Source organism: Artemia franciscana, chromosome 4, assembly GCF_032884065.1.
Source record: "Artemia franciscana chromosome 4, ASM3288406v1, whole genome shotgun sequence".
NCBI classification, from domain to species: domain Eukaryota; kingdom Metazoa; phylum Arthropoda; class Branchiopoda; order Anostraca; family Artemiidae; genus Artemia; species Artemia franciscana.
Window position 1 is genome coordinate 7,104,627 of NC_088866.1, and position 25,949 is coordinate 7,130,575.

A 25,949-nucleotide genomic window follows, 5' to 3' on the forward strand; every position below is an offset into this window, starting at 1 on the left:
CCAAAGGATTTAAAGGAAATAAGGATTTAATCAAGAATACTAAATAGTGAAGATTTGTACAAATTGGGACTGGGGAGGAGTGGGTGTGTTGCGTCAGCCTGATGCTGCTTGGTGCTGCAGTAAGCAGTAGTAGTAGTAGTAGTTCGCTATAAATTTTTATTGAAAAGTATTTGGCAATTTCTGACGTTGGCGATGAAATAGAGGGGAGGAGCTTATCCCAACTGATCCACTTTTAGGTCTGAATTTGTATAGGGATAGTTTGTTCGAGTTTAACCTTGTGTTTCTGTATTATGCCATATTTCGATTTCTCTTTTTTTGTAACTGTCTTTCTTTTTAGCATCCTTTTGTGATTCGATCCCGTGGAAGTCATGTGTTAATTGAACTTATTCGTCGAACGAAAGCTGCAGTACGAGAACTTGATAATGCTAATTATAGAAGAGTGAAAAACTTTTTAATTGGAGAAAACCTAGATACAGAAAGCACTGCCGGTGACGTTGAAGGTTAGTTTTCTTTTTAAATTTAAATAAATACTATTTAAAATGTTAAATTTTTGAAATATTAAATTTCAAGAAATAGTCTTAATTTAAAGAAATAAGATTAACATCTTCCTCATCTTTTCTTGTTTTTGTAGCAGAACCATGCGCTTTCTGCCTCACCTGTCTTCTGAAATTCAGATTCTGTGTGGGAATTTGTTTGAGCGTAAGCTCCACTTTGATTATTTTGTGTATATGTGCAAGCAAAACACGATACTGTGCTTGAAAAAGGAGACATGTCTGTGAAAAAAATTGAAATAGCGTAAAGGTGAACTTTATATATACCATCCATAGATACCATGGGAAAAACCAATTTATGTGTAGAAAAAAGAGCGTAAAACTATTGCTTTGAAAAAAAAAGGAATCTGAGCTGTCTTTATTTTACTCGGGGATGCCACAGGCTTACTAAGATTTCTCTTTGGATAAAAATGTGGTATAATAACAATCAACTCAACAGACTTAAAGGTCGTCTGTTTTTTCAGTCATCATCCAAAGCGGACATCCCTCAAGTGTACCGCGCACGTCCTATCCAGACATCCTCCTGATATTCCTACTGGAGTTAACAAAGGTACCCGTCAAGGTGTTCTATATTCCCTTCACTCAGTAGAGCTCTTGACAGGCAATCCTTCATCCTCGGTGCTCTTAACTTGTCGCTACTTTCTTATAGTGATGATCTTCTGGACTTAAGTCACATTACCTAGCACATTAGCAAGATCTTCACATCGCTAAAATACAAGTATGCGAAATCTAGACTTTAAAAGTCCAAAAGTTTATTCTTCAACTGGAAGCAAACTGCCTGAGAAGAATTTCTGTTCGGTATCAAGCCAGTTAATCTCATAACTTGCCTTGGTCTGCCTATCGGCTCCTCAATAAAACAAATATGGTAACTTGCATTAGCTCATATTTAACGCCCAGTCGCTCAATCTTTGTCACAAATAAGGTACGTTTCAACCACCCTCTTCTTGCATAACTTTTTAACTCCGTTTAATTGCCACGTAATTTATATATATTATCGTCTTGGAAAATTGTTACAAATTATGATAAATCAAAACTTCATCCATTTTCCTTCCGCCTCGAGAAATATCTTCACCTCTTTTCCCCTTGGACCGGTAATTCCTGTTTGGTTAGAGAACTCAACGTGTCCAACCGTATTATTTCTGTAGAATAGCAAGTTTCTGTATATAATACTCAATTAATGGACCTGAACCACCCTTAGTCTTTGTTGCTAACCCAGCAATTTATCTAAGTACTCGAAGTGTTTCAGTCTTAGTCTTTATTAGATTATTGAATTTTAGATACCCTTTGTCTAGGTGGTGGCCAAGAGTGTTTTTGTTTGGGAGGGGGGTTGTTTTCTTCCGGGGGATAAAAAACTCATTAAAAACTGGTTTGTCTGCACTTCTGTTACGTTTTTTTTACGAGTCAGACAAAAAGCCGGGGATAGTGGGGGGGGGGGGGAAGGGGAGGAGCTCAAGCCCGTCTGGCATGTCGGTGAGAATAGTCCTAGCGCTGTCCCGCTTCTTCCTTTTGTTCTTTTTCTTTTTTTAGAGTCGGAAAGTGAGGGGCATGTCAGTGAAAATAGTCGTAGCGTTGTCCTACTTCTTCATTTTCTTCTGTTTTGTCTTTTCTTCTTTTAGAGTCAGAAAGTGAGAAGTATGTTGGGGAGAATGATCGTAAAGTTGTCCTACTTCTTCTCTGTTTCTAGTATTTTTCTTCTTTTAGAGTTAGAAATTGAGGAGCATGTCGGGAGAATAGTCTTAGCGTAGTCCTACTTCTTCTATTTTTGTTTCTTTCTTTTCTTCTTTTGAAGTCAGAAAGTGAAGAGCATGTTGGCGAGAAAAGTTCTAGCTTTGTTTTGCTTCTTCCTTTTCTTCTATTTTGTCTTTTCTCCTTTTTCCTCTTTTAGAGTCTGAAAGTGAGATGCATGTTGGTGAGAATAGTCGAAGGTTTGCCCAACTTCTTCTCTTTTTTATAGTCTTTATTATAGTCTTTTATAGTCTTATTTTATAGTCTTATATCTTTTTTCTTTTTTTAGAATCGGAAAGTGAAGAGCATGTCGGTGAAAGTAGTCGTAGCAATAGTTTCACATCAGAACAAAGTGTTCAGTCAACTGGTGTATCAAGCTCTCATAGTTCGTCTACCTCCAGCATTCCACATCATCATCATCAAGAAAATACTGATATTCCATATGGTCTTTCAACCCGAACTAGGCACAAGGTAATACCAGATAATTTAACTTATAAATACTTTGGACACTAGAGATTAGTCCTCGCAGGGCTTTATCGACTGTAAAAAAATGAGGAGGAGGAGGAACTGAAGAAGCATAGAAACCTTAAAGGACAAAAAACGGCGGCAACAAAATAACGGGAAACTAAGATAAAGAATTAACATAAATTTGTTAATCTGTACGTATTCAGCAATATTTTCAACATCCCAACGGAATATCTCAATGAAGCAGCACCTAGTAAAAAATTAGTGTGTAAAAGTTCTTCAACTATCTCCTAATATTCGGGGTTCTCCGAAATCTTCTACAAATTGACTGTTTATATTTTTTGATAACTTTCGTGTATTCAAAGACGTTTATAGCCGGGAAGAGCCTAGTTTTCATTCTAGATAAAGCAAATTGACGTCAATATGCGCTTTAATTTCGTGGAATTTGTCATTTTGTTTATCGTTGCACTTTTCTTGCATTTGAAAAAAAATATTTTTTATACCCTGTTTCTATTCCATTTGTAGTACCGTGTCTTAAATCATTCTTAAATGTTTGGGTATTTGGTACTAGAAATATGTCGGAATTCTTTTAGCCAGAAATATCATAATTCAGCGAATTTTAGCTTCTTCGTTCAAAACAGAAGCCTTCAGACACAGCCCATTTCGGGCTATTACTTTTTCCACGTCCTTTCAATGCTAGCAGTGGTGTCCACAAAGGGTGACTTCACGGAAGTTCAAGCTATGATAGCGGCTTATAGTGTGTCTGGCAGTCTGCAGGATCGTAGAAGCTTGAGGAGGGCTAAGCTGACCTTCCCCTCGGTTTGCTGCTCCAACTCTGTTTGGATTAGGGATTTTGCTGCTGATAATTTAATAGAATTGTAGCTTCTTCTTCTTCTAAAATATAGGCCTTCGAGTACTAGCCCATTTTGGCTTATAGACATTCTTATGATGCTGGCAGTGGTGTCAATAAATGATAACTTCACAGAGGTTTAAGCAATGACAGTGACTTACAATGTGTACGATCTTGCAGTTTGCGGGAACGTAGGAACTCCAGGAGGGCTAAGTAGACCTCCCCCTTGGTTTGCTGCTTCAGCTCTAGTTGGATGAGGGATTGTGCTGCTGATAGTTTAATAGAATCGTTGCGTCTTCTTTTTTTTAAAATATAGGTCTTCGAGTACTAGCCCATTTTGGCTTATCGACATTCTTATGATGCTGGTAGTAGTTTCAGTAAATGACGACTTCACAGAGGTTCAAGCAATGACAGTGGTTTGAATTGTGTACCATCTTGCAGTTTGGATGAACGGAGGAACTCGAATAGGGTTAAGCAGACCTCCATCTTTATTTGCTTGTCCAACTCTAGTTGCATCAGGGATTGTGCTGTTATTGACGGCTGTTATGATAGACGGCTACGTTGATATTTTATTTGCTGGTCTGAAAATTAAGGTGGAAAGAAAGCTGCAAAGATATTTGAAAATAAAAATCGGGGCAACATACAGTAAAATCGGAATTTAGTGTCACCTGCTTGATTTTTTCTCTTATATATATATATATATTTTTTGCTAATATTCTCACTGAATATTTATCTTTTCTTTCTCTGTGCTAAAAAAAAAATGATAGTATGATTTTGCATAAATCCATCATACTGTAATCCTAAATTGCTATTTTCAATTGTATAATGTTTAAAAAAGGAGAAATACAATTTGGCTTAAAAAAATGCAATAAAAATTTACTACTTTTCGATATTATAATTGAATCCTTGATGTCCTGCAATATAGCATCCCTATAACAGTCCGTTCCTTAAACTATTTTTGTTAACACTAAAATAATGCGTTATATGTCATCTGACGGAAATCGAGCCAAATGAGCTCATTAGATGTTTGCAAAGTATATGCACAACCAGCTACAGTGTATATTCACTAAAATATGCAGATAGTCATGCAAGAAGAGTGTTGGGGAGGGATAAAAAAGAGAAAGGGTAAATTATTTGCAAAATTGAAAAAGTCTCGTAAAGGAAGTACTAGCTCATGTACCTACTCATGCACATCTGGTTTATTATTATTTATAAACATTTTTTTATTAGAATTCTCCAATGAAATATTCTATTGGAATATTCTTCTATAATTCATTGAAAATATTCTTTCAGGGTTCAAATGCATCTGAAGAGAACCATTTTGCGACTATTAGAACAACTTCAATTGTAAATAAACAACAGAAAGAACATATGCAAGAAGAAATGAATGAACAAATGACGGGGTATAAAAGAATGAGAAGAGAGCATCAAATTGCTCTCCAAAAGGTGAGTTTCTTCTTCGAAAGGTGAATTTATACCTAGAGTTCTGAATAAAAGCCTGTGAATTGCAAAACAGCTAAGCTATAATAATAATAATAAATTTGTATTGCCCAGCATAATGTAGAAAAGCACACAACTGACAGAGTAGGAAAAACAAAATACAAGAAACAAAGAAAATAAATTCAGAATTTAACCATTGACAAGCCTATAGAAATACATTCAGGAAAGTAGGATCAAAATTTAGCCGCTTTTGGAACGACTCAGTTCTTTTTCGGGTAGCGTCTAAGGGGCTAGTTACTCCATGTTTGGTTGATACAGTGGTGTCGCCAGTCCGAAGGGCAACTTTAAATCCCGTAGAAAAAATTCTGAAACCATCAGGATAGAGATAGGGAACTCACGTCTAAATAATTGTCCCTGAAAAAAGGAATTCGAGACGTAGAGTGCCATCATGATTTTAACACATTCTATATGAATGGACTTAGAGTGCCATCATGATTTTAACACTTCCACTACTTGTTTTCAAGCTACTCTGTCGGTTAAATTTCTGGAAACTTCTGAATCAGTAGGCGATGACGTTACTTTTGATGAAGGGGCCTTTTTGCGAGGCCAAAGCTGCCAAGTGGAGTAGGGATCCCCTTCCCATGGAGTCGCCCAGCCCAAATTGTAGTAATTGTGATATTAACATAAGAGTTTTTTTTACGGAAAAAGTTTGAGGGTGCATATCATGAAGACGAAGCTTTTGGCAACCGAACTAAAATTTTACTTGAGTGAAGCTGTGGGCATCACCTATTTAAGACATTCAGTTTTGTTAAGTAATTCACGATAAGTTTCAGGACTTCGGTCCCTCAAAATGCATTGACATGCTTGAATGTAAGTTTGACAGGGGAGAGAGGGGGGGGGGGCTTGAACTTATAGCAGAAGACTACCCTCAATCGGCTACGCAAGTCAGGCATGTCTTCAAGATAAAGGATAAGGTCTATTGACTGTCATGATGCTGCAAAAGCCAAGGGTCTCGTGGAGTAAGCAATCTAGGTAATGGATGTTTTATTTAAGGCATCTATACTATCCACCTAGGACGGGTTTGGCTCCCTGAGATGTATTAATGTGCGAAATGACAAAAGAAAATTCCTTCCGTCGTAAAAAATAAAGGGTTTCTCTTAGCTTGGCTTCTGACCACCAATTCACTACTCCTACATGCGACAAACCTATTTCTAGAGTTGGATTAGGGCACGGCCTTAGAGCAACCTCCCACAAGCAAAATTCTAGAACTCTCTGAAAGCCCTAGCTCTCTAGAAAAGCATGTGCCTGAGGTTGACTGTCATAAAAATGATTGCGAGAAAGAGGCTGTAGCAACCGAAGCTTTTTTAAGAAAATGATATTTTACACTGAGTATGTGCCTTGAGAGGAACACACTCAGTCTGAAATCCTTTTAAGTAGGACCGATACTTTCTTTGGTTTGGCTGGGGGCAACTCTGAAAAAGATGTATTATGGGAACGAAACTATCAGTAGTTTATAAAAATTCCGGAAATCTCGAGATCTCAAGGGACAGAGGCCTGTGTAGGTGCCGAGAAACCAATGATGATCTTGCTTTGGCTCCAATTGCTACAATTGATACTTTTGCTGAGAATTGAGGTGTCTGTATTATGGGGGATTTGAGTTAAATACCTTTTTTGCTTAAAAGTGGGCAAGTAAAGAAATATGAATTGTTCAAATTAAGCCTGTTTTGAATTTTCCTTTAATTCCCTTGGTTTTGTGGCATCTCTAGCCTCATATGCTTCTGAAAATATATGGAAGCAATATGCAATAATGTCTATCTTTGATAACCATATTATTTATCTATAGTGTCTGCCTTTGTTGTATTAATCTCTTTTTTCTTAGGTTGAAGAAAAGTGTAGAATTGAAATGGAGCAACATAAATCACGTCTAGATAGGGAATATGAAGACTTACTAAATTCATTCCGAAGAGAATTGGACAAAATTCATACTAAACATCAGTCGGACTTAGAAAAGAAGGTCAGTTTTTGTAATTTTTCAAAGCAGAAATTTCGGTGTGGGATACTTAGTCTTGTGATTAGTTGTCCTTGGTTGATTTGTCTATTGTTTGGCTCTTATTCTTGGTTAAATAAAAAAAAGTTTTGTTTTAACCAAGAGTAAGGAGCTACATTAAAACTCAAAACGAAAAGATTTTATACCGTAGATGAAGGGGTTTTCCCCTCCTCAATACCTTGTTCTTTACGCTAAAGCTTTTAGCACTCTAAAAAAGCTTCCTATATTAATTAAACGGCCCTTGTGTTTCAGGAGCCGTTATTAAAAAAATTGGGACAAATAGTCAAACTTTGGCATGAAGAGCAAGGTATTGAGGAGGGGGGCAGCCCCTTCATATACGGAATAGTTTCTGTTCGTTTCGATTTTTAATGTAGCTCCTTACTTTCAGTTAAAATAACTCTTTTGTTTAATTTTTGGTCATTTTTTAAATAATGCCGGTAAATCTCTCTTGCCCTCCATAAAAAATTTCCTCCCCCAACGGGAAACTGCGTGGAAATTTCCTCCCGATTAAATAACGCTCCTCCTTAAAATTTCATCCGGACAATTCCATCCTCACTGAAAAATCCCATCCCCCGTAAAATTTCTTGTGGACGATTCAGCCCAAAAAATTATCCCTAGCATGCTTTCATTTGAAAAAGACTTGATTTCTAATCGTTTTTTTCGATCTTTCAAGAGATCCTCTCTTCCCCGGAAATCTTTTTCCCGGAAATCCAAACACGCTGAAAATAGCCCCCGGATGGTTCCTCGAAACATCTCCAAATGCAAAATTGAACTGCCAAAGAGAAAATAAGACAAATAAACAAGACTTTCTTTTAAGAATTGTATCAAATCCTACCAGTGTAGAATATCCCCTGGAAAGTTCACCCTGGAAATTTCCCTCCCCAAGAAAAATTATCCCCGTGTAAAATCCCCCCGCAGAAAAATATCTCCCTCTCGCCAGGAAAATGTCTGTATACGTACCAATAAGAAATTCTATACGTAACCAAAGGGGAAATTCTATGCCTTACAGACCTTTCCCAAAGGACTCTGGGGGGTCATTTTGTCCCCAAAGCCATAATTACTGGGCTTTTCAACCATGCTGAAAAAATGACTATCTAAAAATTTTGATCGGACGACTTTGAGAAAAAAAAGGGGAGTGGGGCTAGTTGTCTTCCAATCTTTTTGGTCACTTAAAACGACCCCTAGAACTTTTAATTTCCGTTCGAATAATCATTTTTACGATATTCTAGGACTATTGGTTCGATGTGATCACCCCTGGAGAAAACAACAAATAAACACACATCCGTGATCTACAATTGGGCTCTCAGATACACCGAATCTGATGGTGTGATTTTCATTAATATTCCATGACTTTTTGGGGATGATCCGCCATTTTTCGAAAATCAAACAAATTTTCTCAGGCTCGTAGCTTTTGATGGCTAACACTAAACTTAATGAATCATTTATATTTGGAATCAAAATAATAAGCCGATTTTTTTTATATTTCTATTGATACCAAGCCTCCGTATTTTAGAGTTTCAGTACCATTGAGGCGTGTCGCTCATTATTTACCCTTTGTTACCACGAACTGTTCGATCAATCGTCTTATCATCCCGCACTTCCAACAATTTACAGATTCCTCATGCTCCGTCATTGTGGTCTGATTTCATCCCCCCTGAAATATGATCTGGCTTGTAATGGGATCTGGAACACGCTCCCAGACTCTGCACGAAGCTGCCCCTTACTTTGGTATCTTCAAAAAGAATGTCAAATATTTCTGCACGAAGCTGCCTCTTCTTTGGTATCTTCAAAAAGAATGTCAAATATCTCTGCACGAAGCTGCCTCTTCTTTGGTATCTTCAAAAAGAATGTCAAATATCTCTGCACGAATTTTGGGGATTTTTGAGGGGGGATATTGGATTTTTTTTTGTTTTTTCTTGTTTTGAGATTCTGGAAGGTTTGAAGGCATTATGTTGAAAATTTTTACTGGATTTCTTTTATTTTTTGCTTCTACCCTGTTTCTTCCTCGCCATGGAGCCTTACGGGGGAGACTATATTGAACTTTTTGTTTAGAATTTCTTGTTGATTTAACTTTGACCTCTTTATTTTGTTCAAATAGATACATAAGATATTTATTTAAAATTATCAAAAGCCCGAAGGGCCGAATTTGAAATCAATAAATAAAAACGCCAGAAACAAAAAAGGATAAAAAGACATAATATCTAAAAGATTGGCAAAAGAATGCTAAAGTTAAAATTGTCACAATAAAAAGTCAATAATTAAACTGAGAGATCAATTGGGACAGATTAAATAATATTAATTAGTTAATTGAGACAAGTCAACGGGGTTGACTTTTCTATGTTAAGTTGTCTAGGTTCAGTTGCCTTATTTAAATCATCTTCAAGTTTAGTTTCCCTGTTCATGACTGGTATGTTATTTTCTTTTCTCTTCCATGGTTTTAATATATCAACGAAAACACAAAAAATTTGCTGTCACTTAACACTTGAGATTTAGTTGTATCTATTTACCAAATTCAGTTTTTGACACCTGCTGCACTTATTTTCATTAGATTAAAAATACTTTGAAAAAGGACAGTTTTCATATTTTTAAAGGGAGCTTGGACTTTTCCCCACGAAAAAGTTTCATAAGCATAATCATTTTGACTTGATGATTACATAGATCTGAGACTATTGAATCCAGCGATATAAGTATCTTGTCTTTTTGGTGCAGGTTAAAGCTAAAGCGTTGTTGTAAAATTGCTATTTTCGAGGGGTGGGTACATTACACACGTTAGTGTGTAGCATGCTCTGAGGGGGTTACACACGTCAGTGTGTAAATGTGTATCCTTTTTGATCTTGGTTATTTTTGAACTCAAATTTAATGGGATATGAAACGCTCTATAGGAAGCAGAAGGGCTTTTTTTATGCTTTGCGCTTGCAAATAACGGGTAGACCAGTCCGGTCAAAGTGAGAAATTTGGGTCAAGGAGAGAAATTCCATTTTGTCAGGTTATTTTATTCTAGCGACCTTTGTGCATTCCATTCACTCAATTGCTGTTTCTTGATAGGTAAAATTAAATCTACAGAGTGAGAAGAAACTAATTAAAGAGATAACACAGCGACAGGCCCTTGAAAGGCGGAATTTTGATCTTCAAGTCAAAAGGGAGTATAAAAACACCAAGGAAAAATACAAAGCCGAACTGGCGGCGGATGATGGAACAACGAAAAGACAAAGAGATTCTAATCTTCAGTAAGTGGACTCCCTATTGAACTGTTACTTGTACGTTAAAACATCACAATTTTTACATAGTTTAAATTTAAATGTTGTTGCGTTATTTGCTTGTAGTTCAATGTTGACTGATCATCAGCATATTCATCAGGATCTTCACTATTCATTTAAAGTTTTTTGTTGCTGACTTTTCAAAGGCTAGTCAGCTGTTAGTTCCAGGTAAGAAAACGATAATTTTCCAAAGTCTAAAACAAAATGTATTACTGATAAGAATGGCAACTGAAAAGCAATAAGATACTCTAATTTACAAGCCAAACAAGAAATATCAAGACATTCATCCTGAATTTAATCTTTTTCCTACCAAATTGTATTTCCCACTGTTTTTCTTTTTATTCTCGATGTTATTCCTTCTTCAAAAAAAAAAAAAAAATTCAGACTATGTTTAGCTAATTGAAGGATAATATTGCATCTGTGTCGAAATTCGCTCACAGGAAGAGAGAGAAGAGGGATGGAGTTTCTCTCCCCCCCTCAAATATCAAGGTTCTCAATATTGTCCAAAATTCTTAACATTTTTCATTCAGTTGCCGTGTTATTTCGTGTTTTTCGAATTTGGCTCCCCAGAATAAGTTATTGGACCTTGCCTAGTTGCATGTAATACGCATCTTGTATATAACTTTCTACATCGATACATCTACGCTAGATCTATACAAAAATCGAAGAGCAGGTGCCAGAGAGATTCTACACAGTATCATTCGATATAATTCATTTTTGATTGTTAAAAAATTATCAATATAGATGCAATGGTGGTTAGCTGTTTTAACTGTGCTGTTGCATCATGGGCACGGTCAGGTAGGAGACATGTTAGGGGAGGAGGGCTCCTTTGGAAAGTAAAGGAAAAAATTAGCGATACTGCCCCGTGGAACAGGTTAAGATTTGGTGGAAAAAAAACCTGGCTGAACCTGTCCCCCCTTATCTCGAAGCCATTCTTGTTTTTGATCTTATTTCACATTATGGAAGTCCTGCGTCCTGTATTGGCAATGATTTTAATCTAGACGGTTTTTCAAAGCTGTCAAATTATTGAATGATATTACTTGTGAGCTGATTTTTCATGTTTCCCAAGCAGATATGTTAGACTATTTTTAGGGACTGCCCTTTTCTGAACTTAAAGAAAATTCTGCTTCGTTCAATCAAAAAACAAAATTCGCACTTTCTCATTAAGTTTTGTTAATTCGGAATACATTTTTTTCCGACACAAAACGGTATAAGCTAAACTGTTTATTTAGTTTATTCGGATTTCTTATCAAAGCTATACAAGTTATGGGAAGACTGCGTGACCAATTCTCAGTAGTTTGGTCACACAAACTAAAAGAGCTTATAATGGACGAGATAGACAACACCAGTGTTTACTGGTATTTTGATGAATAAAAGTGCTAACAGTTATGAATTAATGAGAATAACCATTATAATTAGGATCTAATGATCGTACTGAGAGTCGTCCTAGTCGAGTGGTTATCGCGCTAAACTTCAAATTCCTTTTCCTGACAGGGGCTCGAGTCCTGGTGAATAGTCCTGGAGTCCTGGTGTCGAGTCCTGGTAATCTGAATGGGTCCTTGGAGAATTTTAGGGAAGGTAAACAGGAAGGGTGCGCGAAAGCACAGGCTGGCTGGCCCATAACCTTTCATTACCCTTCCTGGCTAAAGGGTCGTGAAACGGAGATCAGCACCGCCGATAAGGACTGTAAAGTCATCCAATAATGTATGTATATTTGTTGAATTCCTTTAAATTTCAGTTCCACCGTGGAAAGAATTCTCTGTGATGGAAGGGCACCCAAAGAAAAACACATGAACAGGTTTTGGTCCCGGACTTATAGGTCTTTTTAGAACTTCGGGTAATTTTTTTTAAAACAGTAAAATTCTCTTTAAGGACGTATAAGGATTCACTGAAAGCTGTAGAGGCTCAACAGGAGGAGCGTCTTTTAAAAAGCCAAAAAGATCTATTAGAACAAGAAATTCGAAGGCTTCGAAGAGCCAAGCTACTATCTTACCATAGACTTGAAAGAGAACTACTTTGTGAGGTAAGGCTTTTCTCCTCTGATAGCAAAATACACGGTGCAACCAACAGTTTGTTTTGATTCTGCTATTCATGGATTCAATTTAAGTACCAAGGACATCAACGTAAAACAATTTTTGCCCCCTAGACCTTTTTTTAGTTCTTCTCACATCTGAAAACTGCGATTGCCCAAGTTGTTCCGAAATTAAATTTTTTATGGCATTTATCACATTTTTGCCAGTTTTGCCACGTTGAACTATCAAAATAAACTAACAAACTAGTTAGTTCACTTCAGTTTGAATGCGCTTTTAGTCTATATAAATTCAAATTCTAACAATAGTGAAGAAGACCAGACCGCCTTTCCATCACGAACATCAAAAACAAGAAAAACAATAGGGAAGACAGTGGAAATCTAATTCGCAAGACAGTGGAAATCTAATTTGAATGAATAGGACGAAGGGCCAGAGGACAGCCCTTGGACATAGGGCCGAAATATTCATTCAAATTTGATTTCCATTGTCTTGCAAAAAGAATTACCTATTGTTCTTCTTGTTTTTGATGTTAATACCCATTCCCCAAGACAACTAAACTTTGAAAGGAAAGATACACCGTCTTAAGCTGTTTGGGGCCATATATTTTATAAGTCTTTATTCTTTCTTAATAAGGTTTAAGTTTAATAAGTCTTAAGTTTTCACTTTACCAGTTCAAACAGCCTGAATTCACTAGCATAGTCGAAAGGGCCTTTTATATGTTTTTTATTGCGGGACTTTTTGCGGTATTATAGACCCTAATGCTGTCCTCAGAAGATGCACCCATGGCGTTCCATTTTAAAACACTGAATGTATCGCGTTTTTACTTGTGTAATTAGTGTGCTTATATTATGTTATGATTTTGGGTTTTGTTTTAATTTGTCATTATCTGTATTTCTACAGAATTAAACAAATGAAAATATAGAGAAAACGGGTGTAATATTTTGAAACAAAGTGGTCAATCAGTGTTTTAAAATTTTACATCTGTTTTCTCTATATTTTCATTCTTGTATATGGAAAGGCACTGTGGCGTAAGAAATTATTTCCGTCTTTCTCTTTTTTTAAATTATACTCTGCCGTTGTATTGATTCAATTCATTTTCTTTCTTATGTTCTATCGTTACAACGTTTTTAACTATTTGGAATAATTTTCACTGACTTGAAAGTTAGCTGACTTAGTAAGCTAACATTTTTCTCCTTCGTTAAAAGAAAGCGGGAACCATGAAAAGAAAATTCACGGTGATATCTCATGGTCACTGTGTCCAAGTCCTGGGGATTTTATGTTATGCTACAAGCCGTAATTTAATTAAATAAGATTTAACACAAAATTATAAGTAACGGTGAAAATGCACTATCTTACGTTGGTAGGGAAGCCGATAGAATATTATTTGTAAATGTTTTGTTTGCGATAACAAATATTAAAAATAACCTAATCCTACCCTAGTCTACCCCATGCAGCAATAAAGAGATACTACTACTACTTTACCGGTTTACCCGTATACTCTTGATTATTAGAAACTGATTTACTACTGCTACTACTACCACAGCTTACCACAGCACAAAGCTGCCCAAGGCCAACACAGCTATGCACGCTCCTCCTCTACCTCTGTCTAGTCGAATCTACAGTCTTTACTCCCTCCCAAAAAATTCTAACTTCCTTTAAATCCTTGCGCATAACCTCTTCACGTTTCATTCAGGGTTGACCTGCTTTTTTCTGGTCCCAGATAGATAGGCCCTATCTCGCCCAGATAGATGGCCAATAAAAGCGGTCTTGTCATCCCTCATCCTTAAGACGTATCCTAGCCATCTTAGACTTTCTTTCATTAAGGCTCTAAAAATTGGGATAGAACCTAGTGGGACCGAGATAAATCTGAAAGTACCATGAGACAAGAGGAAAAGAAGAGGCTGAATGCTGTTGATTGTTGCAGGAATTGAATAGGCGTCAAGTTCAGCTAGAGACTGCTCACGCAATGCTTCTTCGACATCACGAGCTAACGCAGGAGCTGGAGTATCGCCAACAGCGTTCTGTCCACATGCTTCGGGAAGAACAGCTGAGACAGCAGCATCAAACTGAGCTGACTAACCAACATGAATACACACAAAGGTCTGAAAGAGAGCTGAGGAAGAAACATGCCATGGAGCTGAAACAACAACCAAAAAGTTTAAAGGTAATTTGTATTTTTAATTACTTCCCAAGCATGCGCAAATACATCAAACTAATCTTAAATGAAAATAAATTGCGCCAAAAATTTACTTTTGACTGTAAGAGAGGGATATTCTGTTTTCAAAAAGGATTTATTGTGATCCTCTAGATGTCCTTAAAAGTGGAATTAAAAGTTTTTAACCTTGCTGTTGAATGATAATACGCATTTGGCTAGATCGAATAGTATTTCTGTGAGTCCCATGCATAAATCAAGCTACTTTACATTTAAATTTGCTATTATAATTTTTTTTTTGAGAATTGATATTATAAAACTAAATAAATACATATAGAAACTAGACTTAATAAAATATGATTATCTATAATTATGATAGATTCTTTAATTCCCATGTATAATGCATATCTTCATTCTCAACAAAAATGCTGGGTGGAGTAATATATTCTTCTATTTATTTCATACACAACACCACCCAGGCTTCATTTTAGTGTTTACAGTATGCGGTGCAGGGTGTTTATGGTGTTACACGGGTGTTTATGGTGTTACAGGGTGTTACACGCTATGCGGTGCAGGGTGTTTATGGTATACACTTATTTAATAAATATATGATGTGTTCATGTGGGCAGCAATTCATTCATTCCTGCATTGTCACTTTTATTCCTTTTCCTTCATTTTCCTTTCTTGGACCTTTCTGCTGAGTAAATACAGGATACTTTGGTGTTTTGTGGAATTGGTAGACTTATGATTAAGGCAACGTATTAAAGCAAGAGTGCTCTAGTTGATAAAGGGTTAGGCTCATAAGCAATGGGCATAAGCTCATGAGAGGGTTAGCATCAACATTGGGACACCTGGCAAAAGCCAGTCAAAAAGTAAATACTGCAAAAATGAAGCCATTTTTATGCAAGTCCCATAGTTCAAGCGTTCTCTTATCAAGTTGGCCCTCGAGCCTTGCAAGACTAGGATTTTTTAAGTTGTTCATTTAGGGATAAATTGTAGGGTGCGTTGTAGCTCTAACTGACATTCTAACCAAATGGAAGATCTAAATACCTAGGTAAGCTGAATAATAAAATTACCGCTGCACCAATTTGAATTGTATCTATTAAGGTCATCTCCACTCCAAATACACTAGGCTCTGTTTTGAAAGAAGTAAACTAAATAAGTTTTTCATTCAGCTCAGAGTAAAGAACGTCAATGGCATTCTGTATTGTCTCTAGATAAAAAGCATCGGGAAATTTATCTTCAACGTATTAAATGGGACTTTTATTATCATATCGAATGTCAAAAATAATTTCTCAAGGTATTGCATTCATAAGGTGGGGGGGGGGTCGAATTTGAAATTTGATGAAAAGCTTGTATTTGAGTTAGTCCCTCACCAAAACAGTTAAGCTTTATTTTACCTAAATTTTGCAAGTCGAGTAAGAATCCATCCGCGTATTTCGAAAATTACGCCTGATTACTATAATTGATAACTTTTATCTGTAATTTGATAACTCGTAACTATAATAGTTTCAAATTATGACTTAATAATCTTTGTTCACTACTAACATAAGCTATTAACATAAATTAACAGTTGTTTATCAAATGCAGCTAAAGAGACTCGAATCTAAAAAAAAGATTTTGGGCGCAAAATCCTCGAAGATGCGACAAACAAAATATTAGAATTATCCCAGTTGGAGTAAACTAGAAAGAGTAGGCAACTTTGATTTGTTCTTTTTATTTTTCAGCTCAGAGAAAGCCAGATTAGGAAACAATTAGCTGAGACAATAAAAACCCAGACTCGTCAGTGTAAAGCCTTGAAAGCCCAAGTCCTTGCAAACACACCTCGAGAACTTCAAAAGAGTGTAATAAAACAACTGAAAGAAGAACAAAGAAGGAAAATCTCCTTGCTCGCCGACCAGTATGAGCAGAGTATTACAGAAATGTGCCAGAAGCAGTCGGTAAGCAAGTTCTATTAGCAGTCATACAAGGGCATATACAGGATTTTTGCTCGGGGAGAGGGGGTTACACAAGAAAACTTCAAAAAAGGCATACAAAATTTGCTTTTATGCATTTTATTACGTTTTACTAGTCAAAAAAAAAAAAAAAATCGTGGAAAAGACGAAGTTCAAACCTCGTAACCCCCCCCCCCCTAGGTACGATGCTGCAATCATGTACTATATCTAATGTATTTGAGGGAGAGGAGTACTATAGTTGTCTATTTTTTATATTGTCAAGCCTTGATGACATAGTTAAAATTCATTAATTTGAAGAGCCAGGGTGTAATCGGTGTATTTCTGTGTATTGCTTAATCGGTGTATTACTCAAGATGTTAGAAATACTGATAATGTTCTTTTCATAAAGCACTAGGAAATTGTAGCTTAATCCAAACCCTCCCCTTTCAAAGACCAACTCGTTCGCTGTCATGAACATTGTTTTGAAGGATAGATAAACAAACTTGGCCTTTAGTAATTAAAAAATAAAGACTATATTTGTGTAATTTTATTCTGTAAGTTTAAAATCATTTAGTAAATGACCTTCAATACAGGAAATAGACCATTCTTGCGAAAATAACGTTGTTTTTGTCCTATATGTGGAGGTTTGAATGAAAATGTAAATCATGGTGTAAAAAATTTTCATGGTGTAATGATTTTTTATGAGTGTAAAAAATTTGACACAATTCCTCCGTCTCGCCATGGATCATAAGGCTTAATTTCTGTAGGATTATGTAAGGATTTTGACAATAGCACAAAGCCACCTGAGGCCAGCGTAGCTGCGTACACCACTCCACCCCTACCTGTTCTGATCTTCCTTCTTTACCGTCTCTGATGGAGTTCCTGCATCCTAATCTTTTCTTCTGACCTCTTTCCATTCCATTCAAGGATCCATTCAATGGCTACGGTTCGCTCTTTCCTTAGGCTACTATGTAAAATAGCACATTTCTTGACAATTTTTCTCCTTGACATAACTGTCTTGAGCTATCTTTCATTATAGCCCTAAAAGTAAAAACGAACTTCTTATCATGTACAGGTTACGGCGTGGTATACGTTCATACGAACGAGATCTTAGGACTATGCCTGGGCAATTCCTTGGGAAAACATGCATCATATATTTTTCAACTTTAAGGCACACACGTTTCAGAGCCATTTTTGAAGCAGACACGTTCCAGGCAAAAAGCATTTTAGTCTCCTCATTTTAAATCTTAATTCTAAATTCTTTAATTTCTTATTTGTTTTCCCCATAGTTACTTCATCTTTAATCCTCTTTTTAGTATAGTTGAAAATAATCGATTAAATCATTATACTAATCCGGGTTGCAGCGGTAGCTAGCAACCTAGTAAGAGACGAGATCATGTCTTTTAGTAAAAAAACAAAATAGACCATAACTTTTCAAAACTAGAGTCAGATCAAAAAAAGCAGTACACTAATAGAACTGCCTTGTACAATACCCCTTTATGGGAGACTTCTGTCCATTGGCTTGAAGAACAAGGAAAATATATTGGTTTGAAAATCAAGAAAATTGACTGCAACCAAGATATTCTGCATCGAGTGCATCTTTTTTCTTCTTTTTTTCCTCTGGTAGCTGAGCACTGGATTATCTTAGAGAGCTGTTTAATAGCTCATTTTAATGGAAATTGATGGGATTGAAAACATTTTGTAATTAATGAAAATCATTTTTCAAATATAATCAATTTTTTACGAAAAACTGCATTTTCATGGTCAAGATTGATAAATGACGTCATAATCGTAGGTATTTAATCATCATAACAGAGAGCTGTTTAATGGCTTATTTTAAATGAAATTGCTGTATATAAAAACCTTTTGTAATTAACAAAAATAATTTTTACTATAATTTTTGCGAAAAACTGTACTTTAGTATAACTATACATTCATCTTGCATACGAAGATCAGAATAGTATTTTTAATGTTATAAAAGCATGTAGTTATTGGTATGTACGATGCAATAATTTTTTAAAGTTTTTAACAAAAAAAAAAAAAAAAAAAAAAAAAAAACCGGTCATCCGCTTGACAAGCGGGTTTGCTTACCATTGTAACATTGTAGACTTATGAAAAATAACATAAGACATGATAATAAAATCGCTAATACACTAAAAAATTATATAATGATTATATAAGGACAACCTCCTATCAATAAGATTGGCTTATCAATAAAATGTCGTTAGCCTAAGTTAAATATGAAATATCAGACATTCCATAGTAATGAGTTGACTGAATCAAGGATGAAGTGGAGTTTATAGATATCTCAAAAATATGTTGGGATAGGACTCATCCTTGGCCCACGCAGCATCGATCCGAAATACATTCCACTGGGTTTAATTTAAGCTGCAAATTAGCGGTTATACCAAATACCTCAACGCCTCATACCAAATACCTCATACCAATACCTCAAAACAAAAATAACTGAAAAATTTACTCAATTGGAATAAAGAGAAAATAAAGAAAAAATGCACAGCGAACCACAAAGAAAACTGTTCGGAACAATCGAAAACGCCCCACACATCTGAAGGTGGGGGTGCAAGTGTCCCATGAGCGGAACTGAATGAGTATTCAAGTGATATTACTCAAGATAATTTGGCCGAACTGTGTGCTTTCGTGTCTATCTGAAACATGCTACTTTGTTGGCTTAGCGTCTTTACTAATTTTTCGGCGAATTGCCAATTGACTTTTTTTTTGTCAGCAGTAATTCTGATTAAGAAAAGACACCCTGCCGTTTGATGTCACAACTGTCACTCAGTTTTCGTTTGTTTATAGTCATTAACCGTTAATATCAAGTACAATCAGGACAAACAATTTGTTGATACGTAAATCTGTCATTTGTATTCTAGGTACGTCTTGATGAGAGTCAAGAAGATGAAGCTGCTAAACTGAGAAACCGTCTCCAGCGAGAGTTGGAAATGCTGATGGCTTACCAATCAAAAAGCAAGATACTTGCCGAGTCTCTTAGGAATCGAGAAAGGGCGGAGCTTGAAGAGAGAGTTTCTACGCGACGAGAGCTGCTGGAACGCCAGGTATGCTAGAGGTGTAATCTCATTGTCCCTTGTCTTGTTGCCCTTTATTTCTTATGTCTGTTATAAATTATGCTATATGGTTTTATCTCTTATCATGGTTGCGGTATGTACTGCAACGTAGTAAAAAACAAATTCTAGTCCATAGTAATTGAAAATTTAAAACCGAGTTTTGAAAAAAAAAACTGTAAGTGAGGAAGAATCTCCATTTAAAGTTGATTTAGGAATGGTAACTATTATTACGATTGATCCTAGTGGTGAAAGTTTATTGCGAAAACAAAATTATGGGAATTGGAAATTAGCCTGGAACCCCACGAAAATGGTATACAAATCAAAATTAAAACTTACAATTGGAATCTCCATAGCTGGAAACCCCATTAAGGAGAATTACAGTCTCCCATCTTGAACAAAAAGGAAATCAGCTTTTAGTAAGGGAAGCAGTGATATAACCTTTTTTCCACTTTTTTTTTGCCGTTAGTGGGACATTGAAACATCACAGAGGGCTTTTTAAGGGCTCATTTGAAAACTAATTTTAATATCCACATGTTTTTTGTAAGTAACGAATATAATAAAATAATGTTTTTGACAAGGATAGATAATATAAATTATGTTGGTTGTTTTACATCCAAGGGCGTATCCAGGATTTTTTTTTTTTTGGGGGGGGGAGTACAAAAAACCTTAAAAAAGCATCAAAAATTAGTTTTTATATATTTTTGTTACTTTTTTACGTGGCGGAAAAAATTTGTGGGGGGGATTTAAACCCGGAAACACAAATCCGTCAAAATATTAACGGACTAGCCAATGAGCCTGGCGGACAACATCAAAAAAAAGAGAAAAGGATGTACTGCTAGACTGCTTTTACAGGCTTTCCAATATTGAACTAGAACTGATTAGACAATGGTGTTTTGGATATAGTTTGTTTTCAAAATTTGAAATCGATCTGTTTCTTAGTCTTAGAAAAGCAAGTACATGTCGAGTATTAATTGGTCCCTGACGTTTTCTAGAGAAAAATGTGTACATGCGCTTGACCTCTTCTCCTGAAGTCTCACATTTTTTGTGGTATATTCCCAGAACGCCTTTCTGTTTATAAATATTTCGTTCTCTCTTTTTTGAATTATTTTAAGGATGTGTCTCCACTCTCTTTAAAGGTAAAAACTATTGAGTACCTACTTACCTAGAAGATTAGAAAAACTGTGGTATTTCATAAGGAGCCGATTATGAATTTTACGAATTCGAATGATTTAAGAATAAGAGTAGTTCATTGTGGAGGACAACGGTCCAGCTGAATAGGGCTCATTGGGTAAAGACTTTCAATGCATTTTCTGTTCTCCATCTACTTGTTGTTTTTTTCCGATCATGCAAAGTTACAAATCCGAAGTTTTTTTTTTTAATGTGTGAAATATTTGCAATGCTTGCCTACTTGGATTTGGAATTCGTTTCTTTGTAGAAAATGTAACCTAGTAGATACTACTTTTACCATTGATAATTGATTAATAAATAATAATTAGTTGTCATTTTAAATACTATAATAATTAATTATTATAATTAATTAATTGTTTCCACTATAATTAATTAATTACTATTATAAAGTAATAATTAATTATCATTAATAAGCTTGTCAAATATTTTTAAATGAAATTACAGATTCGTTCCACCCTTGGCCGTCTATATTTCACAGATGACTATTGTATGTACTACTTGATGTTGCCAGTTTTTTTTCCTTGCCTTTGCAAACTCAGCCGTGGGACTCTTCTTGTTTTGATGGGTGATTAAAAAATTGATTGATGTAAAGTTCAAGAATTTTGCTTGAAGAATTGGAATCAGAGTTTTTGGCTTAGGGGTTAACTTCGTAGCTAGAGGTTAGGCTAGGTTATATAGCCATCAATAATTGTATATTAAGCTTTCATGGACCCACACTGTAATTAATCACAACTGTTTTATCCGGCAATGAATAAAATTATCAATATATTATCAATTATAAATTAACAAAATATAATTCAATAGGTATTATCTCTTTAAGTTATATCTGAAAATAAACACTAAAATCGTTATTAGAAACCGTAACCACAAAAATTTACAACAGCTATTACAACACTTGGTTTTATCTAGAGGTACTATCATTGTGTGTACTATCTAAATTTTTTGGGGTTTCCTCTAGTTTCTCCTAGAGTGAAAACTCCAAAATCGTGCTGAAAGTTGATACAATCGAAAGTTGACGTTGACAACGCCAGGAATATTTGTAAATTGTTGCAAATAGTTCTTTGGAAGTGAATTGATTACTACTTTCTCAATGATGATTTAGAAAAGAATCTAGTTGTGTGTTCACTTTGTCCCTATATCGGTTACGGAGTCTCGTATATATTTACCAAAATTACAATGAATAATTAATTAGATAATTGTTAATTATTTTCAAATAGCGTAGAAATCGCAAATATTGTAAGCACAACGTAGATAACTTCGAAGACCACACTGTCTTTCCATGAAGAAGTAGAACAGTTCAAAATAGGGATGAAACCTTTTTTTGACAGTGAATAGATATAAAATTATTTAACTGGATATTTCGAACACATATACAGTGTTCATCATCTGCAGTAAAACATGATGATGGTGCTGATGATGAACACTGTATATGTGTTCGAAATATCCAGTTAAATAATTCTATATCTATTCACTGTCAAAAAAAAGGTTTCATCCCTATTTTGAACTGTTTTACTATTGTAAGCACAAAATTAATGATCTGTATTTCTTATCAACGTTCTTGTATTTTTTTTTCTTTTTAGATGGAGGAAGAGACAAGAGAGTTTGTGAGAGAAAGAACTGAAAGAATCAGGCAATTACATGAAAATCAGGCTCGTGAACTGGAAAAATTTGATGATGAGTCGGTTAGACTAGGTTTCAGGTACGATTATTGTTAAATTTATTAAGCTAAAAGATCATAGTACCCTTGACAAGACAGTTGCAAAGGATGACCTCGCTCGTATTCTCACTATTTCTAGCTATTGCAAAATATTTGAGATATTATTTAATACCTTGTGGAAATAAGGGCATGGGAGTTCATTTTTTTCAAAAAGAAATTGAACCATAATGTATACTCTTTCATGAGGACTGAAAAGAAAATCTAGTGCCACCTTCCTCCGAACACGAAATTTGACGTCACTTAATCCAACCTCCCCTGAAGAAAATCTTTATTAAAAATTATAAGTTAATGCCCTAGTTGTGAGACAAAACAGGGAAGTTAATGCTCTAGTTGTGAGACAAAACAGGGAAGTTAATGCCCTAGTTGTGAGACAAAACAGGGAAGACTGATCAAAATTATGTATAAAATTTGTCACCTTTTTATATACAGCTTGGAGAAATAATCGGCTTTAGGCTTGAGTTGCCTACTGTATAACGTTCCGGGATAGTTTTCGGAGATGAAGTTTATTAATTGAGACGAAGTTATGGACGATTGCCAATTATATAGGTAGAACATGTATACGGTGAATTAGAAGTTGAGTTCCAAAATGTGACAAAATGAACTTAGCAAAAAATGGAATAGGACTCACAAAAGGCTATTCAATATAAGGATAGAAGAAAGATCTGAAAAGTGAAAAAGGGTATCCTTACTTGATTGCAGAGCATCAGTAAAAAACTGTGAAGGTCACCAGGGTACTTATTGGATAGCTAAATGCCGGCCAAATCATGATTAGTAAGTGAATAATAAATAAAAAAAAAGCAGAAAACGAAATTTGGAAAATAAAAACACCTTAAGCAAGACGAAGCTTCTACAGTCTAAGTAATGAAAATACAAATACAAATTATGAATGAACGAGTAAAAAGTAAGTCCAGTAATTGTTAAAAAAAAAGATACTCTATTAAAGGGACTAGTCCTGTTCATGGTTAAAATAGGATATCGGGTATTACCTCTTCCTTTTTCACTTCAATCTTTTCCTTCTCCAGTTTCTACTGTTCGTACAACTTCATTCTTATTGATTCATTGTGATCACTTCTCTTGGTTTCGCATTCCGTGATTGCATATAGGTTTATAATTTATTACAACCCAATTCACGAAGTCCCGCCTCTCATTCATTAATTATAGTCAATTGACGTAGAAAGTATTCAAGGCCTGGGTACTATAAACAACTTGTTGATTATATCGGCAAAATATTTTTCACCTACGTCTGTATTCTTAATTTACTTACGTGAACGTTAATACCTTATGCTGCCCAATCCTTTATTTATTTTTGTGCTTATGCCTCCTTGGCTTTGGCAATATTTTAAGGGGGTGTAGCTCAGTGGTCTGAGTCCCTGCTATTCCAGCGAGTGGCAGACTGTTCGATTCCGACCGCCCCCACTTTTTTTTAAAAGCCGTCGTGGCCGAATGGGTTGGTGCGCTGGATTCGGGATCCCTTGTCTGAGAGGACGCGGGTTCGAATCCCGGTGTACCCAATTCTTCAGTTTGGGACGGGGGTCAGTGGCATGACTCTGTAAGCTTAGCCAGAGTCGACCCGGCTCTAAATGGTTACCTGGAGAAATCTGGGGAAGGTAAACAGGAAGGGTGTGCGAAAGCACAGGATGGCTGGCCCCCAACCCCCCATTGCACTTCCTGGCTGAAGGGCCAAGAAACGGAGATCAGCACCGTCGGTACGGACTGTAAAGTCTATTATATTATTATGCCTCCTTTAATGGATTTAACCTATTGAAAGAATTTGTCCCCTTTTTAGAAAAAAACACTTTTAGAACTAATAAAACATAATTAAACGCTCAAGCTTTGTATGTTTGTTCTTTTTTTTTTGAGAAATTTTTTTTTCACTCAGGAATGGCCTTTAGAATGAAAATTTTCTCCAGAATCCAAATATAACGCTTACTTCTGTCGCAAATTTACTTTAACAACACAAACATTTTGGAAAGAAATTGATGTTTTATTTGGTTTGGGATGAAATTATGAATCCAAAGGCCCGTCTGTTTCTTAGCTATCTTAATAATCGGAGAATAAAAAAAATTGTGTTTATTTGTGGTGTGATTGATCTGTTCTCACCATTTTGTGGAATCCTCCCTCGTGTGATATTTTGCCCCCTTTGAAACAAATTGCTTCGTACCTGCCACCTAATCTCTTTCATTTTGCTTATCATTTATAGCTTATTTTTATGGGCGTTAGCAAAGCGGGGGTGCATCTCACTTTTATCAAAAAGGAATTTGAAAAATTACTTTTTTTTGTTATTTTGCGGATGTGTTTCATTTCCGTTTTTTTCTATCTATCTGTCAGTGCTTTGTCATTAAGTGACTTGGAGAGTGTTTGTATACATTTTTAAGAAAAATAAAGAAAGCAAATAAAGGCAAACCATTGAAAGAAAGGAAAAATCAGCCTTTTGATTGCGTTTTTAAGGCGTTTTTTTATTAAGGCATAATTGATTTGTTGCCTGATACAGAGTATGTGTCACTTACAAAAATTGAAATTGGTGGTAGTGTAAACAAACAACACCAACGCCATCTAGCGTTTTCTGTTTCATGACAGTTTTTAGTGTAATAATAATGCACAATTAACAGTATTAATGTAATCGACAAAGTTAGTGTAGTAATGTCTGATTTGTTAGTGTTGCAGTTTTGTCAGTTTCAGAAACTGACAGTTTCGGAACCTCACACTAACTAACAATCACAAATACGAAGCTTGAAAAAAGTTTCACGAAATGCCAAACTTTAGATAGGGCTTGTGATTTTGGCATTTATAAACTCATTATTTGTGTTGGATTTAATCGTCTTCAAATATTTTTTATGGCACTTGGCATTTACCAAGTGGAAGGACGGTTAATTCGGAAAAATTAGAAAAAAATAAGTTATTATAACTTCCGAACAGATTATCGGATCTTAATGAAATTTGATATTTAGAAGGACCTCGTGTCTCAAGAGCTCTTATTTTAAATCTCGACCGGATTCGGTGACATTGGGGTACGTGGAGGGGAAAACCAGAAATCTTGGAAAACGCTTAGAATGGATAGATCGGGATGAAACTTGATAGGAAGAATGAGCACAAGTCCTAGATACGTGATTGACAAAACTAGGCCAGATTTGCTCTCCTTACGGGAGTTTGGGGGGAGGGGGTCTATTGCTTTAGCGAGTTTGGTGCTTCTGGACGTGCAAGGACGATGAAAATTGGTAGGGGTGTCAGGGACCTGCACAAATTGACCTGATAACAATCGTTTCCGCGATTTCACCATCCGGGGGGGGGGGGAGGAACTGGAGGGACTTGATATCGTGAGACATGAAGTATGTTTATCTCACGAATGGGTGACCGGATCTTAATGAATCTTGATATATAGAAATATCCGAATATCCGATATCCTTGATATCGGATCGGGGGACATTAAGGGGTGGAGGGGGGAAAGGAATCCTGGAAACCAGAAATCTTGGAAAACGCTTAGAGTGGAGAGATCGGGATGAAACTTGATGG

The 25,949-nt window shown here is 35.8% G+C and overlaps 1 protein-coding gene across 1 annotated transcript in view; it reads left to right on the top strand.

Moving 5' to 3' along the window:
* Nucleotides 1-25,949, top strand: part of LOC136025927 (serine/threonine-protein kinase Tao-like) — a 71,830-nt gene that overhangs the window by 44,445 nt on the left and 1,436 nt on the right. Inside the window, exons 6-15 of the mRNA XM_065702008.1 lie at nt 338-500; nt 2,566-2,747; nt 4,885-5,037; nt 6,911-7,045; nt 10,124-10,305; nt 12,208-12,358; nt 14,290-14,529; nt 16,245-16,457; nt 19,343-19,525; nt 22,303-22,421. Of these exons, the coding sequence (XP_065558080.1) occupies nt 338-500; nt 2,566-2,747; nt 4,885-5,037; nt 6,911-7,045; nt 10,124-10,305; nt 12,208-12,358; nt 14,290-14,529; nt 16,245-16,457; nt 19,343-19,525; nt 22,303-22,421 (1,721 nt within the window). The remainder of the gene's footprint in view (nt 1-337; nt 501-2,565; nt 2,748-4,884; nt 5,038-6,910; nt 7,046-10,123; nt 10,306-12,207; nt 12,359-14,289; nt 14,530-16,244; nt 16,458-19,342; nt 19,526-22,302; nt 22,422-25,949) is intronic.